Source organism: Sorex araneus, chromosome 6, assembly GCF_027595985.1.
Source record: "Sorex araneus isolate mSorAra2 chromosome 6, mSorAra2.pri, whole genome shotgun sequence".
NCBI classification, from domain to species: domain Eukaryota; kingdom Metazoa; phylum Chordata; class Mammalia; order Eulipotyphla; family Soricidae; genus Sorex; species Sorex araneus.
The window spans coordinates 20,405,562-20,430,270 of record NC_073307.1 but is presented as its reverse complement, the minus strand read 5'-3'; the positions used below and the strand labels follow the sequence as shown (position 1 = coordinate 20,430,270).

Here is a 24,709-nt window from a genome sequence, read left to right as displayed (position 1 = left end):
AGCTTTTCCTGCCCCAAAGCTGTCTCCCTTCCCATGGGGGGTGGGACAGGGGAAAGGGAGGGGTCAAATCTGTCCCACCCTGCATCGCTTAGTGTAGTTTTCTGCCATGTTTTGTCTGTGCTGGGGAAGCCAGCGGCTCAGGAGCACTGTGGAGAGAGGTGAGGTCACTTCCAGATCACTGGATGGTCACAGCTGTTGGCTCCCTGCTGCATCTGGTGCTGCCTTTCCTACACTGCAGTTGGTCAGATGTGCTGCAGCAGTGCATGCCAGGAAGAAGGGACACCCTGGAAGTGGAGTGAGACAGACGCAGGAAGGGAGCCTGTGCTCTGGGGAAACGGCACCCACAGAGGCAGGATAGTCACAGACCTGCCACTAGGTAATGGGCCATCCCTGAAGAGCATAAAGCGGAGCACACAAGCAGCCCTGCAACACTTTCTTCTCCACACGTGGATGTGCTTGAGAAACAGTTCATCAGTGAGCACTGTCTCCGGGCCAGTCATCGTTCCCCATATTAACAAAATCTTCTTTATGATTTTGCAGCCGCGGCAGCCCAACCCTGACTGGCGTTACTCTGCGTCCCTGAGAGCCGGCATGCACAGGTATGTCGTTCTTCTGTCTTGCTCTTGGAGGGATGTGTGTGTTGCTCAGATAAATTCAGTCTCCACGGGCCAGGCATTTGTCAGAAGGGAGAAGCAGCAGCTCCTCTGCCAGGGGATGCGATTACTCTTGTCTGCGTGGCGGTTCCTTGAAACAGGAGTGTGGTCAGTGCCAGGTGCTTGCCAAATGCTGGCAAGCGTGCCCCTTCCCGTCAGTCTGCTGTATTCTTTCTCTGATCAGAACGTCTGTGGGGAAGTAATCCCAGCTCCTCTTTTCCCTTCTCAAACTGAACTTCTTGTCCTTTTCTTTAATAATAAAAAAAAACCACAACTGTAATTAGGGGCTAGAGCCCCTACAGTGGGTGGGGTGCTTTCTTGCACAAAGCCAGCCTGAGAGCAATCCCTCCTCACCAGATGGTCTCCCAAGTCCTTCCAGGTGTGATCCCTGAGCGAAGAGCTAGAATTAAGACCTGAGCACTGCCGGTCTTTTCCCCTCACTCCCCACAGTGCGATTAAAGGGCTGGGGCAGAGCATATGCCTTGCACGGCCCGAGTCCAACCCTGGTGCCAAATTACACTGCCCCGCTCCTCAACCCTGCCCCAGCTGGGTTGCTGGGTATGACATCTCGAGGTGCCTGCGCATTGCCAGGCCTTGCAGTCATAATAATGACTGGGGAGCTAGCACAAGTGGTAGAGCACAGGCCTAGCATAAGGGAGAGCCCCCTAGGACACTGCTCTCCAACCCTGGAACTAAGTATGATCAGGTGTGGCTGCTGTAAAAGTGAAAACCAGCAAGGCCCAGGGATGGGCTCAGTGGTAGGTAGAAAGTGTGCCTGCCCATGTGAGGCCCTGGGCTGCATCCTCAGCAGCAACACTGGACTTATAATGAACAGTGATGGCTTTTGGATTTGAGTAAGTTGTGTGGTATAAACGGACCTGTTGTCTACCTTGGTTTTCTATCATACATCGACAGTTGGATCCTGTCAGTCACACTTGGTTGTGATTTCTTGTTTCTGTTCACCTCCATTAAAGTCTCCTTATCTTTTCCACCTTGTTGCTATCTTTCCCCATTCGTGGCCTCTTCAGAAGACGAGCCGGGGGCCAGCCTTTATCAAATATCTGGAGACCAAATCTGCTTACTGTAGATTGACCTTGAATAATAGCATTACTCTAAGACTCAGCTCAAATATAATTTTCCTTTCTCTACTCTGTCTCTTTGACAGTAATTGATCAACCCCCATTATTCCCAGAGCTGACCTAGCATCTGCACCAAGGGCCAAACAGAAGATTCATTATTTTGGGGTGTCTGTGGAAACCAAGTGAGGAGGGCCACGAAACTAATCACTACCACCTGAAGGATTTTTTCCTTCTATAAGATGACATAAATCCCAGAGTTAAATCTTACATGATATATGGGTAACTTCCCTGCCCTCGATCACTTTCTAAGGAGACCTTTCCAAGTCAGTTGAGTAAATGTAAGAGTAGTTTTAGCCCATCAATTAATGAACACATTCTCGACCATCACATTACAAATTGAGCAGAAATTATTGTGTTGTGTGTAAGCTCTGAACAAGAAACTGTCCAGGGCTGGAGATTGGGGATTGACTTAGTGAGTGTCACACTGGACCCTGCATGATTTTAGGTTGAAAAGCCTCAAGATGCCATCTGACACCTTTGGGAAGGAACCGCCCATGGGTCTGCAGGGAGGACCATAACCTTCCTGGAGACACTTGGCCTGTGGTGATCAAGGCCACCAGGGTAGACCTGGTGGTGCTGCGTTGGAGCGTATGGCTATGGGACCACACTCAGGGTCTTGCACCTGCTGGGCTTGTGCGCTTCCGCTTGCATTATCTCCCAGGGGCAATTCTTTTCTTTTATTTTTTTTTGTGGGGGGGACCTCCAAATAAGTGCTCAAAGGGCACCTGAGCCCCTTCTGGAGGGCCTGTGGATGTTGTGCTGCTCAAGTTTTGGGGTGTGGGTTACTTTGGGGCTTCCAGGCCTATATCCAGTGATGGTATGGTGGGGGGAGGAATTTAGCACTGAGAATTAAGTTGGAGTTAGGTACCATAGACCCAAATCTCTGTACTATCTCCCCAGCTCGGAATTCCTTTTTGGGTGGCCATACCCATGGGTTGTCAGGGCTTACACATGTCTCTGTGCTCAGGGATCAGTCCTGGCAGGCTCAGGAGAACATGCGGGTGTCAGGGATCAAGTGTGGGTTGGCTTTGTGCAAGGCAGATGCCCCATCTGCTTCAGCATCACTCTGACCCCCCAGCCCCAAATTCCTGATGCGTGTTAGAGAGCAGCTTCTGCTTTTGCCTGGGTCTGTGTCCTCAAAGGAACAGAGCAGGAACAAAGTATGGCTTACGGCACCAGCTCCACCAGCTCGCTCTCTCCGGCTGCATTAGTGCTTTATTTGAAAAGTACCCAACCTGTAAAATATACCTTAAGAACCACATTTGAAATAAAATACTACAACAAATCACTTTCTTATACAAGTTTAATAAAAAGAGAGAACCAAATGTGTTCCTATAAGATATACAAAAGGGCTAGGAGATAACTCCAAGTGTGAGTTCTCCATTTTGGTCCCTGCCACAACATGCCCCCTGAGTACCTCTGTATGTAGCTGTGCTGTCCCCTGAGAACTTCCAGGTGTCCCCAACAATGTATGGCTAGGCCAGTACTGCCAGGCTGGGTATTATTAGGAAGGGACTCAGGGTCTCTTTTCACTTCCTTCCTCCACCCTACCTCCCATAACCAGAAAAAGATATTTAAGTAGAATGAGAGTGAAATGAAAGTGTTAGTGAACTGTAATTTCTTCCTGACTGTGAAGTACATTAGCTACAAGCATAAATAATGCTTGGCTTTGTCACATGTTCTTGGTTCTTGGCCTTTCCAGCTCTTGTTTCATGTAACTGTTCCTTGGAAAATTCTGCTTAGTCCTGAGCTGGTAGAGGATCACTGTTAGGACCCAGGACACCCGAAGGGTATTGGTACTTGGGGGGAAGGGCATGGGGACAGAGCTTCCCGAGTGGATTCCCACTCGCCACGTCATTCAAAGTCAGAGTAAGAAAATACTGAATTTAGAGATGGCTCCCTGCCCCCACCCTCAGCCCTGCCTGAAGTGGTTCAGATTTCCTCTCACATTATCCCCTGAGTAGTAGTTATGAGGTTTAGTATTTGGAAGGTAAATTAATGTCTGGTTTGAAAGGATTCTCTAATTTTGCCGAGGGCTTTCTTCCCTCCCCTCCCCTCCCCTCCCCTCCCCTCCCCTCCCCTCCCCCCCTCCCCTCCCCTCCCCTTCCCCCCTCCCCTCCCCTCCCCTCCCCTCCCCTCCCCTCCCCTCCCCTCCTCTTCTCTTCTCTTCTCTTCTCTTCTCTTCTCTTCTCTTCTCTTCTCTTCTCTTCTCTTCTCTTCTCTTCTCTTCTCTTCTCTTCTCTTCTCTTTAAATTTTTAGGTCACACCTGATGCTCAGGGATTACTCCTGGCTCTACACTCAGCAACTACTATTGGTGGTGCTCAGGGTACCAAATAGGATGCTGGGGATCAGACCCAGGTTGGCCACATGCAGGGCAAAAACTTTACCTACTGTACTGTCTGATCGGGCCCCAAGAGCTTTCTTCATGATAGTCTTAGTGTCTTAGTTATTCCTTCTTTCATCCAAGTTTATGTATAAAATGTATACACTCCAACCTGTATTTGTGGGCAGACTGTGTGCTTGCATAAATGAATATTAATTTTCTTGCATAAATGAGTAGGCCTCAGCCCTGGGGAATTCATGTTCTCTCTCTGCTTGCTTGGAAGGGTCTCTGTGACCGTGTGTCTGTCCCTGCAGCATCTGCACTGCAAGAATCACTTCTGAGCCGGGATCTGCTCATGGGAGGGCAGGTTCCTCCAGTCACAGGAAATGAATGAGGAAAGGGACACAAGGAGAGAGATGGGGGAAAGCATACATGTGAATTGGGCTATCAGGCAGCTAGCAGCAAACTATTTTATTTCTTAAATGTTGTGGTTTGGGGACTCCACCCAACAGAGCTTAGGAATGACTCTGGGCTTGGTGCTAGTGCATCCCTCTGAGCTTGGTGTTCAGGGGACCATGCAGGGCTGGGGATCAAATCTAGATCCTCACACTTGCAATGCAAGTGCTTTTACCACCTGGCCATACCTCCTGGCCCCAGAGCAAGTGATTTTAGTGTGGTTCCCTCCCCTCTTCCTTGCAAGACTGGCTTCTGCAAATAAGTTCTCCTCTGCTTTGGCTGTAAGATGTTAAAATCAGCCCCCATGGATTTAGTGGACACCACATGATGTTAATGAAAATCCAAATTGCCAGCAAGATAAAACCTGTTTATGGCCTGAGTGGAGGCAGCTGCGGTGAGAGAGGAGGCGAGCAGTGGGGGCAGGCGAGGTGAATGCCCAGCAGTAACCCTTTGCAGTTCCTGCTGAAATGCTGAGGAGCTGCACTGCCCCCAGGGGAACATCCTTTCTGGGGTGTGGGGAGCTGGACGGATGTTTCTGGTCTAACTGTTCTGGGTCTCTGTCCCCACAGCTCTGTGCACCTGGAGGAGGCTGGCATTCTACGGGCTGGGCCGGGTGGCCCCGACCAGCAGTGGCCAACGGTCTCTAGTGCGACACCAGGTACAGGGCCGGGGTTCTGCCTTCTTGCTTGGGTTATGCAAAGTCAACCAATGTCCTGTTTTTGTCAGACCAGTAATGCTTATGACTCATCTTTGTCTTCCTCCCCACCTCCCTATGACTTCCTTACATACAAGATTATTTTGATTTTCTGCTTAGTAATCTTAAAGTGTTGAAACTGATCATGTAAGGGTGAATGTGGGCATAGGGGATTATGTGGAAAGTTCTTTTACCCAATGAGCGGGGACTTTCCAAATGCTTATTCAGCCATACAGAGAAGGGCAGGCTGCCTTAGGCAGAGATGATACTGTTAGCCAAGGTGTTTTGGTTGAAGACAGTAGAGATGGATTCAGAGTTTGGAGTAAGAGAGAGATGGGGATGGGGGGGAGGGTTTCCTTAGTGGTGAGTTATCAGAGCTGAGCCCTGTGTCTGAGCCCTGTGACAGATGGATCCGTGTCTGTCCCCAGCCAGGCTCATACCCCTGGGCAGCCACATGGCCAGCAGGTTCTTACTCAGAGGACTGAAGGTGACAGTTCCTAACCCAGACATTCAGGAAGGAGACTCTCCAAGTTAGACAAGAACTTAGTGGCTGGGAGAACATAGGAAAGTGTTTTGAACCTGCGTTTCATCACCTTTATTATGCTTCCCCATCTGCTGGTACCATGTTAGACAGTATGGCCCTGGAAGACCATCCCTGTGGCAGTTTCCAGAAAGGGACAATGATGAGTTCAGCCAAGACGATGGGGGTGTCTCCGTAACCCTTTCTTAGGAGAACTTGATGATGATGGCGGTAGTTACTAATCATCGAGCCAGATTATAGCCAGACACACTGCCAAATACATGGCATGCGTGATCTCATTTATTCCTCATGAAGATATTTCAAGAAGCTTATGACATCTAGTTTACATATGAGGAGCTAGAGACAGGCCGAGAAACACTGGCAGTTTATAAGCAGCAAAGTGTTCAGACCTGTGTGTGGCTTCAGATTCAGATGCGTCTAGCATTTATATTCATAGCATGGCCAGCTTGCAAGAATCTATCCAAATACAAATACATATATAACAGATGACATAAGTGTGTGAAGATATTTCCAAAAATAATCAGGTGCTTTTAAAATGATTAGGCTATCCAAGGAACGTGCAGTGAAGGCCCTGTTTCTGCTGGCAAGTCTAACAGCTTTCATTGATTCTGATCAGCCAGCATTTGCTATTTATGAATGTCGCATAATTCAAGTAAAAGTCACATTGGTTGAAAAAAATAACAAGTTAAAGCAATTCATTAGAGAACTAATATTGCCAGATGGCAATGGGGAGGAACATAAAATAAGTTCATTGACAAATGTACAACCCCAGTGCCAATGATGGAGTGAAGAAGTGATGGAGGAGGAAATGGTTTTGGGTTTGCCATGTACCTGCTGGCCAGAGAGGCCGCTAGGAAGGTGAGAACGACTTAATCAGAGCAGCTCCCAGGAAGGACAGGCATCCTCTTTTTCTGGGATTTTCTTGTTCTTGCAGAGGCTTTATAGCTGAGTTTCTCAGGGAGCCAAGAAGTAACTTTGCAGAATGTTCCCATCTGAGATGGAATTGCTTGGCGTGGTGTAGAGCTGTCTGTTGGACATGGTGTCTGCCGCTGATGCAGACCCTCCTTCAGAGTCAGACAGGACTAGGGAGCTGCCCTCAAAGAAGGCAAGAACGAAATCTCTGTCACTCCCTTGCCTACTGCCCCACATGGCCTTATCATCCAGGCTCTGCCCGGCTGGAGGGAGATGTGGGGACTGAGCCGGCAGAGCTCACACTGTCTGTGGCCTCACCATGGTCCTTCTCAGTACCCTCTGCCCACGAGAGCAAGTGGAATATTCTCCTTTGTCATCTGCTCTGTCCCGTTGGTGCTTTTAGGTTGTAGGACTCATATAAGTTCTGCTCTTTGTGGAGGGAATATGGCATAATGATTAAGTGTATGATTTGGAGACAGATTGGAATTGATTTCTAAGTTTAAACTTGCTTGGTGTGTCTAGACATATTATTTAAGTGCATGTTTTCTTATTGTTCTGTCTGTGTACTGGGCATAATACTGATGACATGTTTTTGTTCTGTCTTGGGGTCACACACAACAGTACATAGGGGATAGTATGTGGTGCTGGGGGTCAAATCCAGGCCAGCCACACACAAGGCAAGTGCCTTACCTGCTGTACTTTCTCTCTGGCCCAATGATGGGACTTAATATGAATTGTCATCAGAAGAGGTTGTTGGGACTATACCTTCCAGGTTGCACGTGGCTGACCCTGGTTTGATCTGGCTCCATATGAATCAGCCCGGATGATTAGGCCACGCGGGGCAGTAGGCAAGGGAGTGAAGGAGACTTCGTCTCTGCCTTCTTCACGGGTGGCTTCTTAGTCCTTTCTGACTATGAAGGAGGGTTCTGAGCCGGTGGCAGACACCATGTCCAACAGACAGCTACCTAAGCATCACTGAGACTGTCTCTCCGGAGGCTCCCATGTCTACATGGCTGGCCCGGATAGTCCCCGACACCCAGTACCCAGGTAGCCTTGCATCCTGGGTCCCCACCATTGAGCTGCTGGCCTGGTTGACTGAGAATCGTTAGGAGATTCCCTGAAGACTGCGTGGGAGGGCTTCCTCCCACAACTCCCACAAAAAGAAGAAATTATCAAATGGTATTTGACGTGCAGTATTAATAACTGTTGTATTGTCTTGTTCGCTTTTTTTCTGGGGTGCTTCTGTGTAGTCTTAATGGGTCTTGGCTGACATCCTGGTGACCAGCCATCAATATTCTCTGCTCTAGACCTGAGTCAGGCCCCCAGAGGTCATCCCTAATACAGGGTGTCTTGGCCTTTGTCCAGCTGTGGCCTCCTCCTGACCCTGATTCTCCCCCCAGCATCCTACCAGCTGGGCCTCTGGTCTTGTGCCATGCTGTCCCGTTTTACATGATTTCACCTGTGGCCCCCCCTGGAATAACCCAGCTGAGAAACCAGCTCTGGATCATCTCGGTATCTCCATGCTCTAGTCATCCCCCCAACTCTGGAGAAGGAATGAGGGTGATTTTCTAGTTCTGTCCTCAAAAAAGGAGAAGGTGTCAGAGGTGGGGTGGATTCCAGTCTCAGGGGCACCTGCTTTTGTGTGGTCATCACCAGTGCTCCTGGGGAGGCTCCCCCGGCACCGCTGTCAGCGCCCACACGGCAGCCGGGCCCCACTGCAGGCGAGCCTCGGGCACGTGTCTGCCTTTGGGCATTCCTTGTTCCATCCAGGAAGGAGAGTGACTGATGACTTGCTTTTTTTCCATGAAAAGGTTCAATTCCTACAGTCCACAAAACCTTGGGAGACACAGGTCAGCTTCCTGTAGGATCGGCTAGCCTGGCTTTACGCTGGTCAGTCCTGATCACTGGCCCCATCTCTAACCGGCCTGTGCGCAGACTTGAACCTCGGCTGCTTCCCTAGCAGCTCCTTGGGTGGGGAAGGACCTGGAGTTGAACGGAGGGAGCGGAAGTCACCTCTGCTTCAGGAGGGGACATGGCAGGAGGTGGCAGCATATTAAAGTCACTCTGTTCACGCTTTCTCAGTGTGAGTGCTCCGTGGAGGTTTCAATAAGTGCCCTTTGGGGACCAATTCCTGGAAGGAACCCCAGGAGGGTGGAAAGACTGTCTTTGCCTCCCAGGTCTGGCCCGTGGGCATGGCTGCTTTGCTTGCTCCTCCAGATGCCCCTTTCTGCCTCTCATGAGGATCTTAGGACAATAGGAGATTATCGTAGGGGTGGGAGAAACTAACCATTCTCGGAAGAGCTCATGGATTATCAGGGCACACAGCTCTGCCCTATGTGACGTCATAGCTTGTCAGGCAACCCTTGGGGGCTGGAGCAGTGAGGGAAGCAGTAAGGAGGAGGTTTACCGCTTACAAGGCCATGAGGCTCAGGGCACCTTCATAGGTGCCCCCCAAATTGCATTCCTTCGGCAACAGCCCTGTGGGTACATGCCTGAGGTGGGCACAGTGACAGCCTCAGGATGTGCCTGTGTGACTGTGAGTGTGTATGTGTGTGCCTGTGTGAGAGTGTGTGTGCGGTGCTGCTGCTGGTGCTCTGCCACTGAGACACAGTCTGGGAGCAAACCCTTTGCCCATGATATATGATCCTACTGTCCCCTCAAGTTTGAAATATTCCAGAAGCATGGTGGCTCAGAAACCATAAGTTGGACTCTTGCTTAGAACTCTGGCTAAACAGGCTGCGCTGCAGCAGAGAGAATGGCCGGATCCCCGGCTCCAGGGCAGAACGATTCTGCCTCCAGTTCCTGCCCAGCCACCCACGGTTCACTGTTCTTGGGTCCAGTCCCAACCTCGCTGATTCCCAGTTTCTTTCTCAGTAAGATAAGAGTTAGTAGCAGTAATTGTTACAAGAATTAATGAGGTAACACACACAATTGCAAAGCCTGTTTAGTAAATGGTAGCAATATTATTTTTTTGGGGGGACAGCACATCAGGGATTACTCCTGGCTCTGTGCTCACAAGTTGCTCCATGCAGTGTTGGGGATCAAACTGGGTTCAACCACCTGCAGAGCAACTGCCTTAACAATGGCACTGTCTTCCCAGTCTATATTAAAGAGCTTTGCTAAAGTGCCTGTATTGGTGCATCCTTGGGGGCTGCCTCCTGGTTTGCTCTGCAGCAGGCAGATGCTGTTCGTACACGCTGGTTTTAGCGGGGATCCCGGCTCCTCCTAATGGTAGGGAGTCTTCACCGTCTGACAAAACTCCCCATGGGGGGGTCTCCCCGGAGGCCTCATCTCGGATTCTTCCCCAGAAAGAAGTCCGGTGCCGTCAGTTTCTTAGGATTCCGTTCGGAGTGCTGCCAACATGAATTTTTCTGCTTCGTGAGTGAGCGCAGCCTCAGGCCTCACTGGGGAATTTAGAGCACGCTTGTTCCACTAACCTGCTCACCCTGGACCTCTGCTGTTGTCATGGCAATGACAGTCCCTGGAGGTGTGTGCATGTCCTTATTAGGGGGAGAAATGAGGGCAGAGATCGCTATGAGGGCAGCAGCACACACAGATGCACACCCATGCACACACATACACACACAGCAACCATACACACAAACAGCAACCACACTCACACACACACACAGAGCGGTCCCAGCATGGCTCAACTCCCCACTCAACATTCTAGCTGACAGTGAGTCCTTGTCAGAGGCCCTTTTCCTTCTTGGATGTGGCGCATCCTGTCAGTTGGGATTCTCTACGTGGCCTATGTGGAGTGGAAGAAGGAGCACGGTGGTGTGGGAAAGGGAGCAGGAATTCCCCTCCATGGGACAAGCCCCAAAGCTGGTCGTGGTTGGTTCTATCCATCCATGACTTGCTTCTTTCTTCTTCTTGGACACTCTGTACCTTCTATATATATATTTTTTTGGTTTTTGGGTCACACCCGGCGATGCACAGGGGTTACTCCTGGCTCTACATTCAGGAATTACTCCTGGCGGTGCTCAGGGGACCATGTGGGATGCTGGGAATCGAACCTGTGTTGGCCACGTGCAAGGCAAACGCCCTACCCGCTGTGCTATCGCTCCAGCCCCTGTACCTTCTATTTGTAATGGCCATATAAGTAAGAAACAGAGTCAGGGCTATGTGGGGTTTTTGAAATTAAACATTTTTTTCTTGCTAAGTAATCCCGAGCCAATTCTTTTTCCTCTCATTTGTCCTACACTATTCCCCCAGAATCAGTGTGCAGGCCTTTATCATCGGCCTCTGTCCAGAGATCTGTTCCAGTGGCTTTGGGCCCGCAGAGTTGGAAGGTGAAATTTCCTCCCAAACCTGACATTTTTTGCAGTGCTTGGGGGTCTGGAACCACCCTCCGTGATACTGGACCAAGCGGACCTAATTTAAGCATAAAGACCTGAGTGTACCAAGGTGCTGGCTTTTAATTTGGACTGGGCACATGCAAAGCACATGCCCTGACCTCTGAGCTGTTTCCTCTCCGTCTCTGACTTTTGAAACACAGTTTCACACAGTTCCCTTAGTTCATTATTATTTTTTTTCTTTTTGGGTCACACCTGCTGATGCACAGGGGTTACTCCTGGCTCTGCACTCAGGAATTACTTCTGGCAGTGTTCAGGGGACCATATGGGATGCTGGGAATCGAACCCAGGTCAGCTCTGTGCAAGGCAAATGCCCTACATGCTGTGCTATCGTTCCAGCCCTCCCTCAGTTCATTATTGAATGCAGAGGCAGTGTTTGGTCCCATGTCTCCCATCACTGACGCCTGCTCCTCCCTGGCACACTACAGCCCCTTGGTCCTGCTGGGCTGGAGCGAGGCCTCTTTATAGCCTAAGGTCCGGGCTGACCTCAGGGATCTGCATTCATTACGCTCACTGAGGTAGCAAGTCACTATAAATCTGTGTCTTAGAGACTGGAGAGATAGTATAGCAGGGAGGGCATTTGCCTTGCATGCAGTGGACCCAGGCTCAATCCTCGGCATCCCATATGGCCCCCTGAATACAAGAGTAATTCCTGAGTGCAGAACCCAGAGTAAGTCCTGAGCGGTGCTGGGTGTGGCCCCACAACAAGCAAACAAAAAATTACGTCAACACAAATTGGGGCTGGGCTCAAGTGGTCCCAACCTGGCACTTCTGGGTGTGGCCTGGTGCCCATCCCCCCCACCCCTACCTGCAGCACCACAACTTACCACCACCAGAACCAAAACCACCAGTTTATTGCCCTACAGTTACACAGATCAGAAGTCTAAGCCGGGTTTGATGGGACCAAGATCAAGGTGGGATCACGCCCCTATGAAACAGTGAAGGTGTTTCTGATGTTGACAAGGCCTTCATGTCCACCAGCTCCCCTTGGCAGTCTGTTGGTGACAAGTGGGGTGCTCCCCCGGGATGTGTGCCTTCTCCCCCATATATGCTTCTTTTGGGGTGCTTGTTTTAACCATCTGTAAAAGGCATTCCTGGCACTTTCTCCTATGGGTCTCAAGCTTCTGATCTCTGCCCACGCTGGTTCAACAGCCCCCTCCACGGGGTCACTTAGTCGCAACCATAGCCCCCACTTCCAGATGCCAGTATCTCTATGGGACCCTGCGATTGCTGTTGACCACTAACTAGGTGGCTTACCCCAAATCAGTTATCTTGTAATTCGGAAATCTGGAGTCCTAATGGGTTTGTGTGGGCTCTAACAGGGTGCTGAGAGGGCTGTGTTCCTTCTGGAAGCCCCAGAGCAGGGTCCATTCCTGGCTTTTCCCCGCTGTAGGAGGCTGCAGTCCCGTCTTCAGAGCCCACGGCCCAGTCTCTGTGCCTCCCTCCCTCCCCTGAAAGGCCCTTTGTGTTACACGGGCCCATATGGATAGGCCAGGGCCATTGTCTCTCAAACTCCTTAATGTAGTCACCCCCAAGAGACCCTCTTGATAATGCCAATATATTGTATATATTCAGGTTCTTGTACACTCATGTGCCAGGAAACAGGGCCCAGCATCTGGGGGATGAGGCAGCTCCATGTGTGTCACAGGGGGTTCCAGGTTCTTGAAATGGTGAGGGGGCTGAGCAGAGGCAAAGACATGCAAAAGAAGGGTGGTAGGTGTGGATTCTATTCAGAATGCCTTTTGAGGCTGTTGTTTTATGGAGATTAACCCTGGAGGGATCGGGAACTAGGGTTATACAGAATCAGATTATTCTTGGGGGGAGGATGGTGAGATTTTGCAGTTTCTATTTGGTGGTTTAGATGGCCAAAACATGTTTGTTTTTCTTTGGATTTTGCCCATGGGGGCGGGGGTAGGGGTGTGTGTGTGTGTGTGTGTGTGTGTGTGCGCGCGCGCGCGCGCTCGAGTGCATGTGTCACACCCAGCCATGCTCAGGGCTTACTCCTGGCCCTCTATTCAGGGATCACTTCTGGCAGTGCCCAGGGACCTTATGGGATGCGGTGATCAAATCTTGGTGGCCGCGTGCAAGGCAAGCACCCTCCAGTCTGTACTAATGCTACAGCCCGAATCTGTATATTTAACTATATCCCTTACCTGCCTGACAGTCATCTTCCAGCCAGGTAAACTCCTTCCCTCCTGGGGGAGCAGTGAGAACTGGAGTGAGAGGTGAGCACCCGCTTCTTGGCTTCCTAGCACATCAGCCTCTGGGTTTTCTTTTCTGCAGGCAGGGGTGGGGATGTGGAGAGAGGATGGATACGGTCTCCATGACATTACCATATTAAAGGCTAAAATATTATGTTCTGTCCCCAGCTTCAGAGCATTTTTCTAAGAGAGGGCCAGAGGATGGTATTCTCAACCGGGACCTATTAAGCTCTTCCCCTCTTGAGCCCTTTTCCTCCAAGAAATGTTTATTCAAACATGGGCATACTGCTGTATAAAATAGGCATGAAACCAAGCATTTACTGATAATAAATCTTAAGTAGCACTGTCATCCCATTGCTCATCAATTTGTTTGAGTGGGCACCAGTAACATCTCTCATTGAGAGATTTATTGTTACTCTTTTTGGCATGTCCAATATGCACGGGTAGCTTGTCAGGCTCTCCGAGAGGGGTGGAGGAATTGAACTCGGGTCGGCCGCATGAGAGGTGAACGCCCAACCGCTGTGCTATCGCTCCAGCCCCCAAATCTTAAGTAAATTTAATACAAAAGTTGGAGGGTTATTATTTTTTTTGTAACCCTCACAGTTTAATAAGCTAATGAGGGAAGATCGGGGTGTGGTAGGTATCGGAAAAGCACAATGGCCCCACCCCCCACGCCGCAGCAGCTGGGCACAGGCTGCCCGACCTTCTGCATTGAGGTCAGCGCAGGAAGAGCGGATGAAGCATCATCCAGGGGCCCCTGAGGAGGCCGATTCTGATGGGTGCACTGTGTGTGTTGAGGGGTGAGTTCTGAAGGGGGGGGCACTTTAGTTTTCCCCTCAATTACTTTTTCACTCAGCAATGTGGGCAAGATTTGTTTGGAAAAATTAAAAAAAAATCTAGGTTGTTGTTTTTTGTTTTATGAGCTGCTGCTGTTTTTTGTTGTTTTTTTTTTTTTTTGGTTTTGTTTTGTAGTTTTGTTTTGGCCACACCTGGCAGTACTCAGGGGTTTTCCCTGTTTTGTGTTTAAAGGCTGCTCTCTCAGCAGTGCTCCAGGGACCACCTGGTGCTAGGGGGTCCAACCAGGGTCCCTTGTGTGCACAGCATGACTTTTGAGCTCCTCCCCCTGCCCAACCCCGAAATCTTTGGGAGCACCGTCCCACTTCCTACTAGCAACATGAGACACGCAGACCCGGCTTTTCAATGCTTTGAACTTCTTAGCAGTTCGGGGGGAATGAAGTCACCCCACAGGCTCTAGCAGTGTGGAGGCACCAGGTCCCCGGCAGCTCCTGTGTCCCTAGGATGTGTCCCCAAAGCTGCCCTGAGTCTGAGTCAGTGGTCAATGTTCCGTGAGTTTTCTTTTATTGGATCAAACAGAAATTGATTCTGATTATTTGCCTTGGGGTGATGTTTCTGGGGAGATGAGTTCTTCACTAAGCTCTCTCTAAACCCGGGGATTTAGAGATATAAATGAATTTATTTGCTCTTTCCTCAGGAGGGTCGCGCTCTGCCTCCAGGATAACAGCCATCTAAATGGCTGTGACTGGAAGGGCAGCGGGAAAAATCCTCACAGAGCTTAACACACAGGCATGTCCTTGAACTCCAGCATTAGCCAGCAGCAGCACTGTGGCAAAACCCTCATTCACACATGCGGGTGCTCTCTCGCTCTCTCGCTCTCTCTCTCTCGGTCTCTCTCTCAGACATACACACACATGAAATCCTAGCATATCTTACCAAGGGTGCTTATCTTGGATTGGCTTCAATATAGACTATGGATTGGGATGTTGTAACAGTCATTCAGCATTTCCAGAGAACCTCTTTAAGTCAGCTCTGTTCTCTTTGATGGGGATACGATTCTAATGCAGCCCTGTTCTCATGGCCTAGTGGAGAAACAAATATAAAAGAATAAGAGAAATACAACAGCCTGAGCTGAGGCCCGTTATAGTACACACAGAGACATACCAGGGAAGGAAACCGGGGCCCTCTGGCCTAGAGCTTCTCCCTACAAGATATTCCCAGGGCTGAAACTGTCCCCTATGTTAAATATTGACAGGGGAATTGTGGAAATCAGAAGATGGAACTGGGGACTCTTGGGGGACCAGATTCAGATTCTCTGTGACTTTTCAATGCTGAGTATTGGAGCATGGTCCGTAGCTGTGGACAGGGAGAGTTCTAGGTAAAGGGGCCAGTTTGTACAAACATCAAAACAGTGTGTGGGCTGGCAGAGGGCTGTTGGGGTGAGACCAGAGAGCCCAGCTGGAGTCAGGTTGGTGAGGTCATTCCAAAAATTGCCCTGGAGCTTGGAGGCTCCTTGCATGGCATGGCCCTAAGCCTCTTCAGCTCTACTGAGTCCTCAGAATGAACCTCGGAGGTCCAAGCTAATGAGTCTTTCTCTCCTCCAGCCAAAGAGTAGGAGCTGCATGCAAAAATATGTGGGCCAGGGTGGGGTGTGTGGCCTCTGGCAAGGCACTGGCTTGGAAATGGTCTAGCTGATTCCAGCGGGTTTGTCACACAATGGGCAGGGGTGTGATCCCATCACACGATGTGAAGGCCCAGTTTGTTTGCGTGCTGTCTGCCTGCAGCAGCCTGGCCTTGCCGTGCCGTGGCCCTGCACTCTGGCCCACCCTGGCTGCATTTGGGACCTGTAAGAGGTGAGACTGTCTTGGCAGCTACTCTGAGGGTTGAGAGAGACCGGGTTTAGCTCAGGGTGGGTTCCAAACTGTTTTCATTTACATCATTTAATAGTCAGCGCTTACTGGCCCAATCCCTCACATGGTCAATGGGCTTCAGGATTCTTGTGCTAGGTGCACAGGGCAGGTTCCCGCCACCTTCCTGTGGGGTTCTGACAGCGCCTCCATCTTCGACCCTGCAACACAGAGATCCTGCTGCTTGTCTCGAAATGGTGGTTGAGGGCTGAGAAGTGACACAGCAGCCAGAGCCTGGGATGGCTGCCAGATCTGAAGAGGCACAGATTGTACCAAAGTGAAGGGGGAAAGTGGAGGCACAAAGTTTGCAGGCCCAGGGGGAGCCAGAAGCAGGATTGTTGGGGAGCTGGTTCTGCCTGGCAGGTGCAGGTGAGGCAGCCGTGAGAACCTGCCCGAATGTCACCGGTGGGGCATTAAGGAGGAGTTGAACAGACGCGGACACAAGGGCTGACCAAGGTGGTGCCATGAGCCGACACCGAGCTGGGCACTGATTTGCTACCGCCATGCCAGCTCCATCTGGAAGTTTCTCATCATTTGGGGAGGGGAGGTGGGAACCATAGTGCTTAGGGCTAATCCTGACTCTGCTCTCAGCAGGGCTAGGGGAGGGGGCAGATGATACCAAGAATCAAACCATGGCCTCTTGTGTGTGAAGAATGTACTCCAGCCCTCTCAGCTAGCTCCCTGGCCCCTTGATATTTTAACAAGTGGCCTGAATTTGCAGGAGAGGAGGCTGGGCCACACCCAGATATTCTCAGGGCTTATTCCTGGCTCTTTACTCAGTGGTCACTCCTGGTGGGACTCAGTGGACCATATAAGATGCTGGATGCATGCCCTACAAGCCCCTACCCACTGTGCTATCTCTCTGGCCCCTCACTGTGGTTTTGTTCTGTGTTTCCCTGGTCTGTAAGTGGTGGTGATCATTATTTCTTGTATTTGTATGGAAAAATGTCGATTGTATGGAGAATGTCCATTCAGATCCTCTGCTCATTCTTATGTTCAGGTTGTGCTGTTGTACAAGTTCTTTATTTTAATATTAATGTCTTGCTAGATGTATGACTTTCAAATACTTTCTCCCATTCAGTAGGCTGTTTTTCTACTGTGATGATGGTTTCTTTCTGTTTCAGTGAGTTTTTGAATTTGCAGCTGATTAAGCAGGTAGCAGCTGGGTTCATCCTGTGTGTGTGTGTGTGTGTGTGTGTGTGTGTGTGTGTGGTTTATTTTCACTATAAAAGGACAAACAAAATAACAAATTAAACATGTACAGAACTAAAATAAAATGAGAACAGCCGCACTCTCTACCTCAGGTCGCATTCCCTAGACGCAACTAACCACAACCGTCAGCTTAATGTGCATCCCCTGGGGTTTTAATAAGTATAAGATTTAAAGGAGGTATGATAAAATATATATATATAATTACATTGTTGATGTAAATTTTAAACAATACTGCACCATTTGCATGAAGACACTCAAGTTCCCCTCAATTACAGTGAGGCAGCCACAGTGAAAAGCATGCGTACACTCTCCAGGTGTTTCTTGTAATACATAAACTGCACATACGTATTTTGTTTGTTTTGATCTGGGGTCACACCTGATGTAAGTTCCACTGGACTTACACTGGCCCTGGCTCTGAACTCGGGGGTCATTCCTGGCAGTGCACAATATAGGGTTCCAGGAATCAACCGGGTTCAGCCAGCCACCTGCAGGGCCAGGCCCCTCCCCCCCGTACTATCTCTTCAGCCCCCATAAATTATATCCTTAGAGCAGTCTTCATGCGCTTCTGTCCCATAGCCTGCCCCAGTGATACCCAGTGTTGGATGCTTCCTTGGCTCTAAAGGGGGATCCTACATTGACATGCTGTCACCCGGAAGCCATCAGTTGACACTAAATTGACCGCCAGCTATTTTTCAAATTAATGTGTGTTTGTGTAGCAGAGGGGAAATAGGGTTTGTGGCCAGAAATCAAACCCAGGACCTCACACATTCATGTAATTAGTGTTTTGTTTGTTGAGAAGCCACAGCTCAAGTCACTGCCAGTGGTACATGGGGCATCATTGGATGCCGGAACGAAACCCAGCCTCCTGCATGCACGGCACGCATAGCCCAGCTCACAGAGCTATCACAGATTGATTTTTAATCACTTAGTTAATGTGAATTTTTTTCTATGTTTACCTTAGAACATTGGCTATCTAAAAGCAAAATAGGATAGCATTCTTAGTATAAATTAGCATAAATTGATTTTATTATCTTATTTTTGGTTTCTCTCTCTGGGTAGGGCGTTTGCCTTGCATGCAGCTGACCCGGGTTCGATTCCTCCATCCCTCTCGGAGAGCCCGGCAAGCTACCTAGAGTATCCTGCTCACATGGCAGAGCCTGGCAAGCTACCTGTGGAATATTCGATATGCCAGAAACAGTAACAACAAGTCTTACAATGGAGATGTTACTGGTGCCCGCTTGAGCAAATCGATGAACAATGGGACAACAGTGCTACAGTCCTACATTTTTGGTTTGGGGCCGCTGTGATCAGGGCCTTACCCTGATTCTGTGCTCAGGGATCACTCTTGGCAGGCTTGGGGACCATATGGGGTACCAGGGATTGAGCCCAGATCAGCTGTGTGCCAGACTGTATTCTCTGGCCCCAGCATAAATCAATTATAAAATTTTTTCTTTTAGGCCCATGGTTAGCGATACTATAGGGTTTCATGCCCAAGAGCTGCCACCACATGCTCCTCAAGCACATTCACTTCCCTTTACCATTGTCTCAGTGCTCCCCTAGACCCCCACCCTCCCACCCTAAGCTTCTTACTGAAGACCAGTTGTTGGCTTCTGTTGATTTGGGAGATTTGTTATTCTCCTACTGTGTTTCTTTATATCCCACATATGAGGGAGATCTTTGTGTATGTGTCCCTTTCCTAACTTTTCTCAGCATGATACTCTCCAGACCCATCCACATAGCAACAAATTATGACTTCATCTTTTCTTATAACTGAGTAGTAGTCCATTGTGTACCATGATGTCTTTATCCAGTCATCTGTTTTGGGACATGTGGGTTGTTTCTATATTTTGCCTATTGCGAATAGTATTGCAAAGGAGAACAAATGTCTTGTACTTTGTTTTTTTACTTGTGGCGTATTCGATATGCCAAAAACAGTAACAACAAGTCTCACAATGGAGACATTACTGGTGCCCGCTCAAGCAGATTGATGAACAACGGGACGACAGTGCTACAGAGCTACAGTTGTTTTATTGATCCAAATCCAGTGGCACTCAGGGCTTACTTCTGCCTCTATGTGCAGGGACCGTATGGGGTTATGGGAATTGAACCTGGATTGGCCGCATGCAAGGCAAGTGCCTTATCCATTATACTACTATTCTGGCCCTAGAGTACACATTCTTCTTCTTAAAAAAATTAAAAAATTGAATCACAGTGAGATGCACAGTTATAAGTTATTCATCATTGGAATTTTAGTCATATGCTGCAACACCCATTCCTTCACCAGTGTACATTTCCCACCGAGTGTACACTGGGCAGCCTCTATGGCAGGCACTTTTCTTCTCTCTCTCCCTCTCTCTCTCTTTCTTTCTCTCTCACTCTCTCTCCCCTTTTAGGGCATTATGGTTTGCAATATAGATACTGAAAGGTTTATCATATATATCCTTTTATCTACTTTCAACACTCAGTTCTATCCAGAATGATAATTTCCAACTATTATTATTATACTGGTCCCTAGAACAGACAACTGAATAAACTATGGTACATCTATACAATGGAATACTATGCAACTATTAGGAAAAATGAAGTCATGAAATTTGATTATAAATAGATGGACATGGACCGTACATGCTGAGTGAAATGAGTCAGAGGAGAGGGACAGATGTAGAAATGACTGCAGTCATTTGTGGGATATTAAAAAAATAGTATGAGACTAATATCCAAGGCCAGGGAAAACAGAAGCCAGGAGTACTGGCCAATGGTTGGAAGATCCCACAAGTGTGTGTGGGGAGGAGGGTAGTGCAGTACACATTGTTATATGTATATTCTATACATTCCTGCCTGTATGTAGAATATATTAAGAAGTGGAATTGCTGGGTTATAGGGTATGAACACATCAAACTGTCATTCTCTTATCTGGGGATTGCACTCACTTGTTCTGTCTTCCCTCAGGACCTCCCCCAAACCCCCAGCTGTTTGTCACTTAACCCTGTGATACCACCATCAAGGGATCTAGCCCTCTGGGTTGAGGATACTGGGACCCCAAAGGCGATAATTTACTTGTGAATTAGAATAGTAGTAGCCTGCATTGAGTCACATTTTGTGTTGTTAAGGCTGATGTTTCTACTTCCTTTAATCTGTATTAATCTGTAATATATACCCCACCTTATATACACCTAGCGAGGATGTAATCATAAATCACACCCATTTGCTTTGGAAACTGGGCTACCAGATGTTAAGGGCTACAAAGGGTTAAGGCCCCACATCTGTTTCCTTAGGCAAGTTCCTGACCCCCACCCCCAACCCCATACAATCTCCGCCCCCTGGGCCCCCTCTTAGGAAATAGTGAGGCCAGATCTGAAGTTCTGAAGTTGGTTTAACTTCTGAGGTATGCAACTAAGCATGGCTACTCTCTCTAGAAAGCTGGATGCTCCTTTTATGACAAGAGTTCATCTACTTTATTCCTTAAAACAAAATTGCTTTTTATAAAAAAAACCCACAATTTTGCCTTTTCCTACACTATGAGTCTCTTGAGGGTAGGACGCCTGCACTACCCCTGGTTCCTAGCACCCTGCCCACTGCATTGTAAATGAGAAGTCAATTTAGTGGAATGAGTCTCAGTGTTTCTGGGAGACGCTGCAGCCCGTGCCACAGGTGGCAGAGTGGGAACAGCAGAGGGCAGAGTGGTGCAGCAGAGCCCCGCTTCACTGCCGGCCTCAAAGGACCCTGGAGAAAGCTTCCAGCCTAGCAACCACATCTAAGCTGGGAAACCTCCCAGCTTGTTTTCTTTAAGGCCATGGGAGGGGTAGAGCCCATGGGAGGAGGACCCCAGGAAGAGTTCCTGGAAGTCCTTCAACCAGAATAAACAGGTTAGGAGCTGGGGGGTGGGAGTTCCCCGAGTGTCAGAGGACTACCTCACAGACATGAGGGACAGCGGCTCCTCTCTGGTCCCAGTTCTGCACATTTCACTGGGGTCTGCGGTTGCTGAGCATGGTCTCTGTAGTGCTCACAGTTCCATTGGATGAATATTGTTATCTTTGCTTTACCTATAATAGAATGGGAGCCGAGAGGCCAAGAGACTCACTCCAGAGTGCTCACCTCTGTCCCAAACTTTTGCTTTTTGGGGCACACTCAGTGATGCTCAGGGGTTACTCCTGGCTCGACACTCAGGAATTACTCCTGGTGGTGCTTGGGGGACCATATGGGATGCTGGGGATCAAACCCAGGTTGGCCATGTGCAAGGCAACACCCTACCCGCTGTGCTATTGCTCCAGCCCCACAAACTTTTAGTTTAAACATGGCGTTACCCCAGGATGTAAGGAAAAGGGGAAATACCCCTCTGGATCCTATCCCGGGACCTCAGTGACCAGGAAAAACCACACAGCCTGGGGCTCATGGAAACAAAACATGTATTTTAGTAGCTGACTGGTGAGCCTGGAAGATTTGAGACCATTCTGGGTTCACAGCACATGACGTCTTTATGTTCTTAACCTAGAAATGGCGGAGTTATTTTGGGCACAAAGCAAGAGCTGTGGCTTTAAAAATATGCCACTGTATTTATCTCTTCCGCTCTAAGATTACTGAAAATTAGCCCAGCTGTGGCTGGAGGCACCAGATACCCACAAAATCTTCCCAGTCACTGAGCCCACCCAAGGTGGTGGGCTCTCCTGTCACCAGGCCTCGGTCACACACTGTCCCTATCCCAGTCTAGGGCTCACCATGCTGGCGTGTGAGTCCAGCTCGACTCTGTCCTCTCTCCCCCACTCTCCAAGATTGCATAAGTGAAAAAATAGCAGCTCTGCTATTAATGTGTGAGCAGTGCGAAAACAACTTAGCTTGCTTACACATTCCTGTGTGCGTCAGGCCAAAGCATTGTGCCACCACCGTCAGTTTCCTTACTTATGAAACGGATACCCTTTATATTTATACTACATTCAACGTAAATGCTCAGTGCTCCTTAAAACAGATGAATGTTCTGCTGATTTTATGCTTTCACTTTGGCATTGTTAGCTCAGTTGCGCGGCCTCCTAGCACCTGTGAGACCTCTGCTCCAGGAATGCGATGTGGTGATCACTGCTAGAAGCACCTCGGATTCACAACATGATTTATTTTGAATTAATTTTTAATCCTTGTGCACTCAGAAACCTTTAACTGTGGAGATTATTTTTTTAGGGTTGCCAGAAACCCTAAAAGAACCTCCCCACATTATGTGACCCCAAATGGGGTCATGACTTGGTGTAAGCAGCCAGGCTTTGTAGAACGCTATTAGAGAAAATGAAGCGTAATTACATTTAATCCTATAACAACTGTAGGAGTTGGGTGATATGACCTCCTTTACAGATGAGAACTGAGGCCCAGGGATATCGCTAAACGCCATATAATTTACCTGGTGCAGTTTTAAAGTCAGTGTCCTGAGTATAGAACCTTGAGATCTTCATCTTACAGGAAACAATATATTTTGAAGTTCTCCCGTTTCCACTGAGAAGCGGAGGGGAGGACCTGGGAATGCCAGGCCAGGTGGGGTCAGTTTTTTGCTGCTCTCTGATCCAGAACAGGATTTGGATTTCAGACCACCCGTGGGGGATGGGGTGGGTTGTCGGCTGCAACAACGCTGCCACTGCCACTTAGCCCAATTCATAAAGGATGTGTGGAGGGAAGCGGGGCGGGGCTTCACCTAGCACCACTGAACCCACTGATGGGGGCGGGGAGCAGCCCGAGCTCTTGCAAACGGCCCCTCAATGGGGCTGGGCTGGTTTCTGCCTCTCTCCACCCCCCGCCCCCACCCCCAAACCGTTCAATCAAAATCGTTGTTGCTTGAAAGGCTGCTTCACGGGGGAGGATGCAGCGGCAGCAGCGGCAGAGCCAACAACCGGGCTGGTCCAGGGCGCTGACTGGGCCGGAAGCGGCTGCAATCATTTAATGGCCTGCGCGGGCTGCACTGACCCGGCCGAGCGCGCTGCGTGGGCAGGCTCCCGAGTGCCGTCTGGCGGGAGAGGCCGTGGCTTTAATCAAAATGATGGGTTTTCTGAAAGCTCTTTATTAACCTCAGCGCCAAAATCCCAGAGCTGGTAACAAAGGGATGAATGGGGCGCAGAGCGGGGAGGAGCTGAAAGCTCCAGCTGCGATTTTCTGCGGCTTGCTCGCTCCCACCTCCACACCTCCCCCACCTCCACTCCTGTGAGCGGCTCCGGAGCAGTCTGCACCGCTCAGGGTTTTCAAAGGCCCTTCCTTCCTATGCGGGATGTGGGGCTCAGGGCTGGACCGAGACCGCTTACTAGTTGAGCCCCAGGCTTCACAAGTGCAAGGATAGTTCTTTGTCTCGTTAAAACAAACCAACAAACAAAACCAACGAGGGGCCACTGGGAGAGAGTACTGGGGTTAAGGAGTTTGCCTTGCACCGGCTAGCCCGTTTGAACCCTGGCATCACTAGAGGCCAGCCCTGGAATTTGCCCCTCCCACAGTGAGCTCGGTAGCCACAGAGCTCGGGCTGGCTTCACCAGCTAGTGGATGCCTCACACAGAAGGCAGGCACTCAGCGACCCCAAGCTCTTGCTTGCTTTATTTCATTTCCGTAATTCTTGCTATTTTTCACTGGCCCAACATTGCATTATATAAATTTCTGTCGTTTTTTAAATTTTTTGGTCTTCAGTAATAATCATTCTACAACTGGCTGAACGAATGCCATGTTTAAAGGGGGCGGGAGGGGGGGTGTTGCCCAGACCAACCTTGGCTCCAGGGTATAGGGAGAGTAGAGCGGGGCGGGAGCAGAGACAGGTGAGAGGCAACTGGGGCCAGGTCAGGAGTCGGGTACGGGTGGTGTTGTGGAATGAAAGAGCCACATCTCCAAACCACGGAGGCAACAACACTGAAATCAAGAGGCCCAAACTTAACAACTGAACTTAGGTGCAGGTCAGGAGGGCAGTGTGTGGGGAGGGGGCGGGGCCATACGGGAGGGAACTGGGAACATGGGTGCAGGAAAGTTGACAATGCAGGTGAGTATTGTATGTCTAAAACCCCACTATGGATAACTTTGTAAATCATAGTGCATTTTTTAAAAATAGAAAAGATGCTTTTAAAAAATCATTCTGACAGTTGTGAGGTAGTATTTCATGGTAGTTTTAATGTGCATTTCTCTAATTGTAAGTGATACATTTTTTTAATGTGTATTATTTCTGGTGAAATGTCTATTCAGAATCCTCTGTTTTAAATCAATTCTGTTGCTGTTGAGTTGTGTGAATTGCTTATTTATTTTGGATATCCCTTCCCCAAGGGGGGTTTTAACCCCTTGCTGCACGTGTGGTTCCCACATACCGCCTCCCATTCAATTGGTTACCTTTTTGTTTATCACCACCACCTCATACATGGACGGCCAGTGCTCAATCACTGAGCTACTTTCTCAGCCCTAATTTCCCCTTTTCATTGAGATAATACGATTTTATAACACTGTACAGGTATACAGTTTACACCTTGGCTCCAATCATACCACACCACCACCAGATATCTAGGAAACACCAGTCTGTT

The 24,709-nt window shown here is 49.1% G+C and overlaps 3 protein-coding genes and 1 pseudogene across 16 annotated transcripts in view; all 4 read left to right on the top strand.

Annotated features, from left to right (window-relative positions):
• LOC129406117 (protocadherin alpha-3-like) overlaps positions 1 to 5,216 on the top strand; it is a 183,997-nt gene extending 178,781 nt beyond the window's left edge. The window contains 2 exon segments of the mRNA XM_055144080.1: positions 541 to 599; positions 5,142 to 5,216. The gene's annotated coding sequence lies outside the window, so the exon portion shown is untranslated.
• LOC101549903 (protocadherin alpha-4-like) overlaps positions 1 to 5,218 on the top strand; it is a 176,337-nt pseudogene extending 171,119 nt beyond the window's left edge.
• Positions 1 to 5,219, top strand: part of LOC105943052 (protocadherin alpha-1-like) — a 210,956-nt gene extending 205,737 nt beyond the window's left edge. Inside the window, 2 exon segments of the mRNA XM_055144081.1 lie at positions 541 to 599; positions 5,142 to 5,219. The gene's annotated coding sequence lies outside the window, so the exon portion shown is untranslated.
• The window catches only part of LOC101554848 (protocadherin alpha-C2), a 236,676-nt gene that overhangs the window by 196,632 nt on the left and 15,335 nt on the right, over positions 1 to 24,709 (top strand). For all 14 annotated transcript variants that reach the window (XR_008630803.1, XM_055144075.1, XM_055144068.1 and 11 more), the window contains 2 exons: positions 541 to 599; positions 5,142 to 5,230. Coding sequence is in view for 13 of the 14 variants with exons in the window: in XM_055144075.1 (XP_055000050.1) it covers positions 541 to 599; positions 5,142 to 5,230 (148 nt within the window). In the remaining variant the exon portion in view is untranslated. The remainder of the gene's footprint in view (positions 1 to 540; positions 600 to 5,141; positions 5,231 to 24,709) is intronic.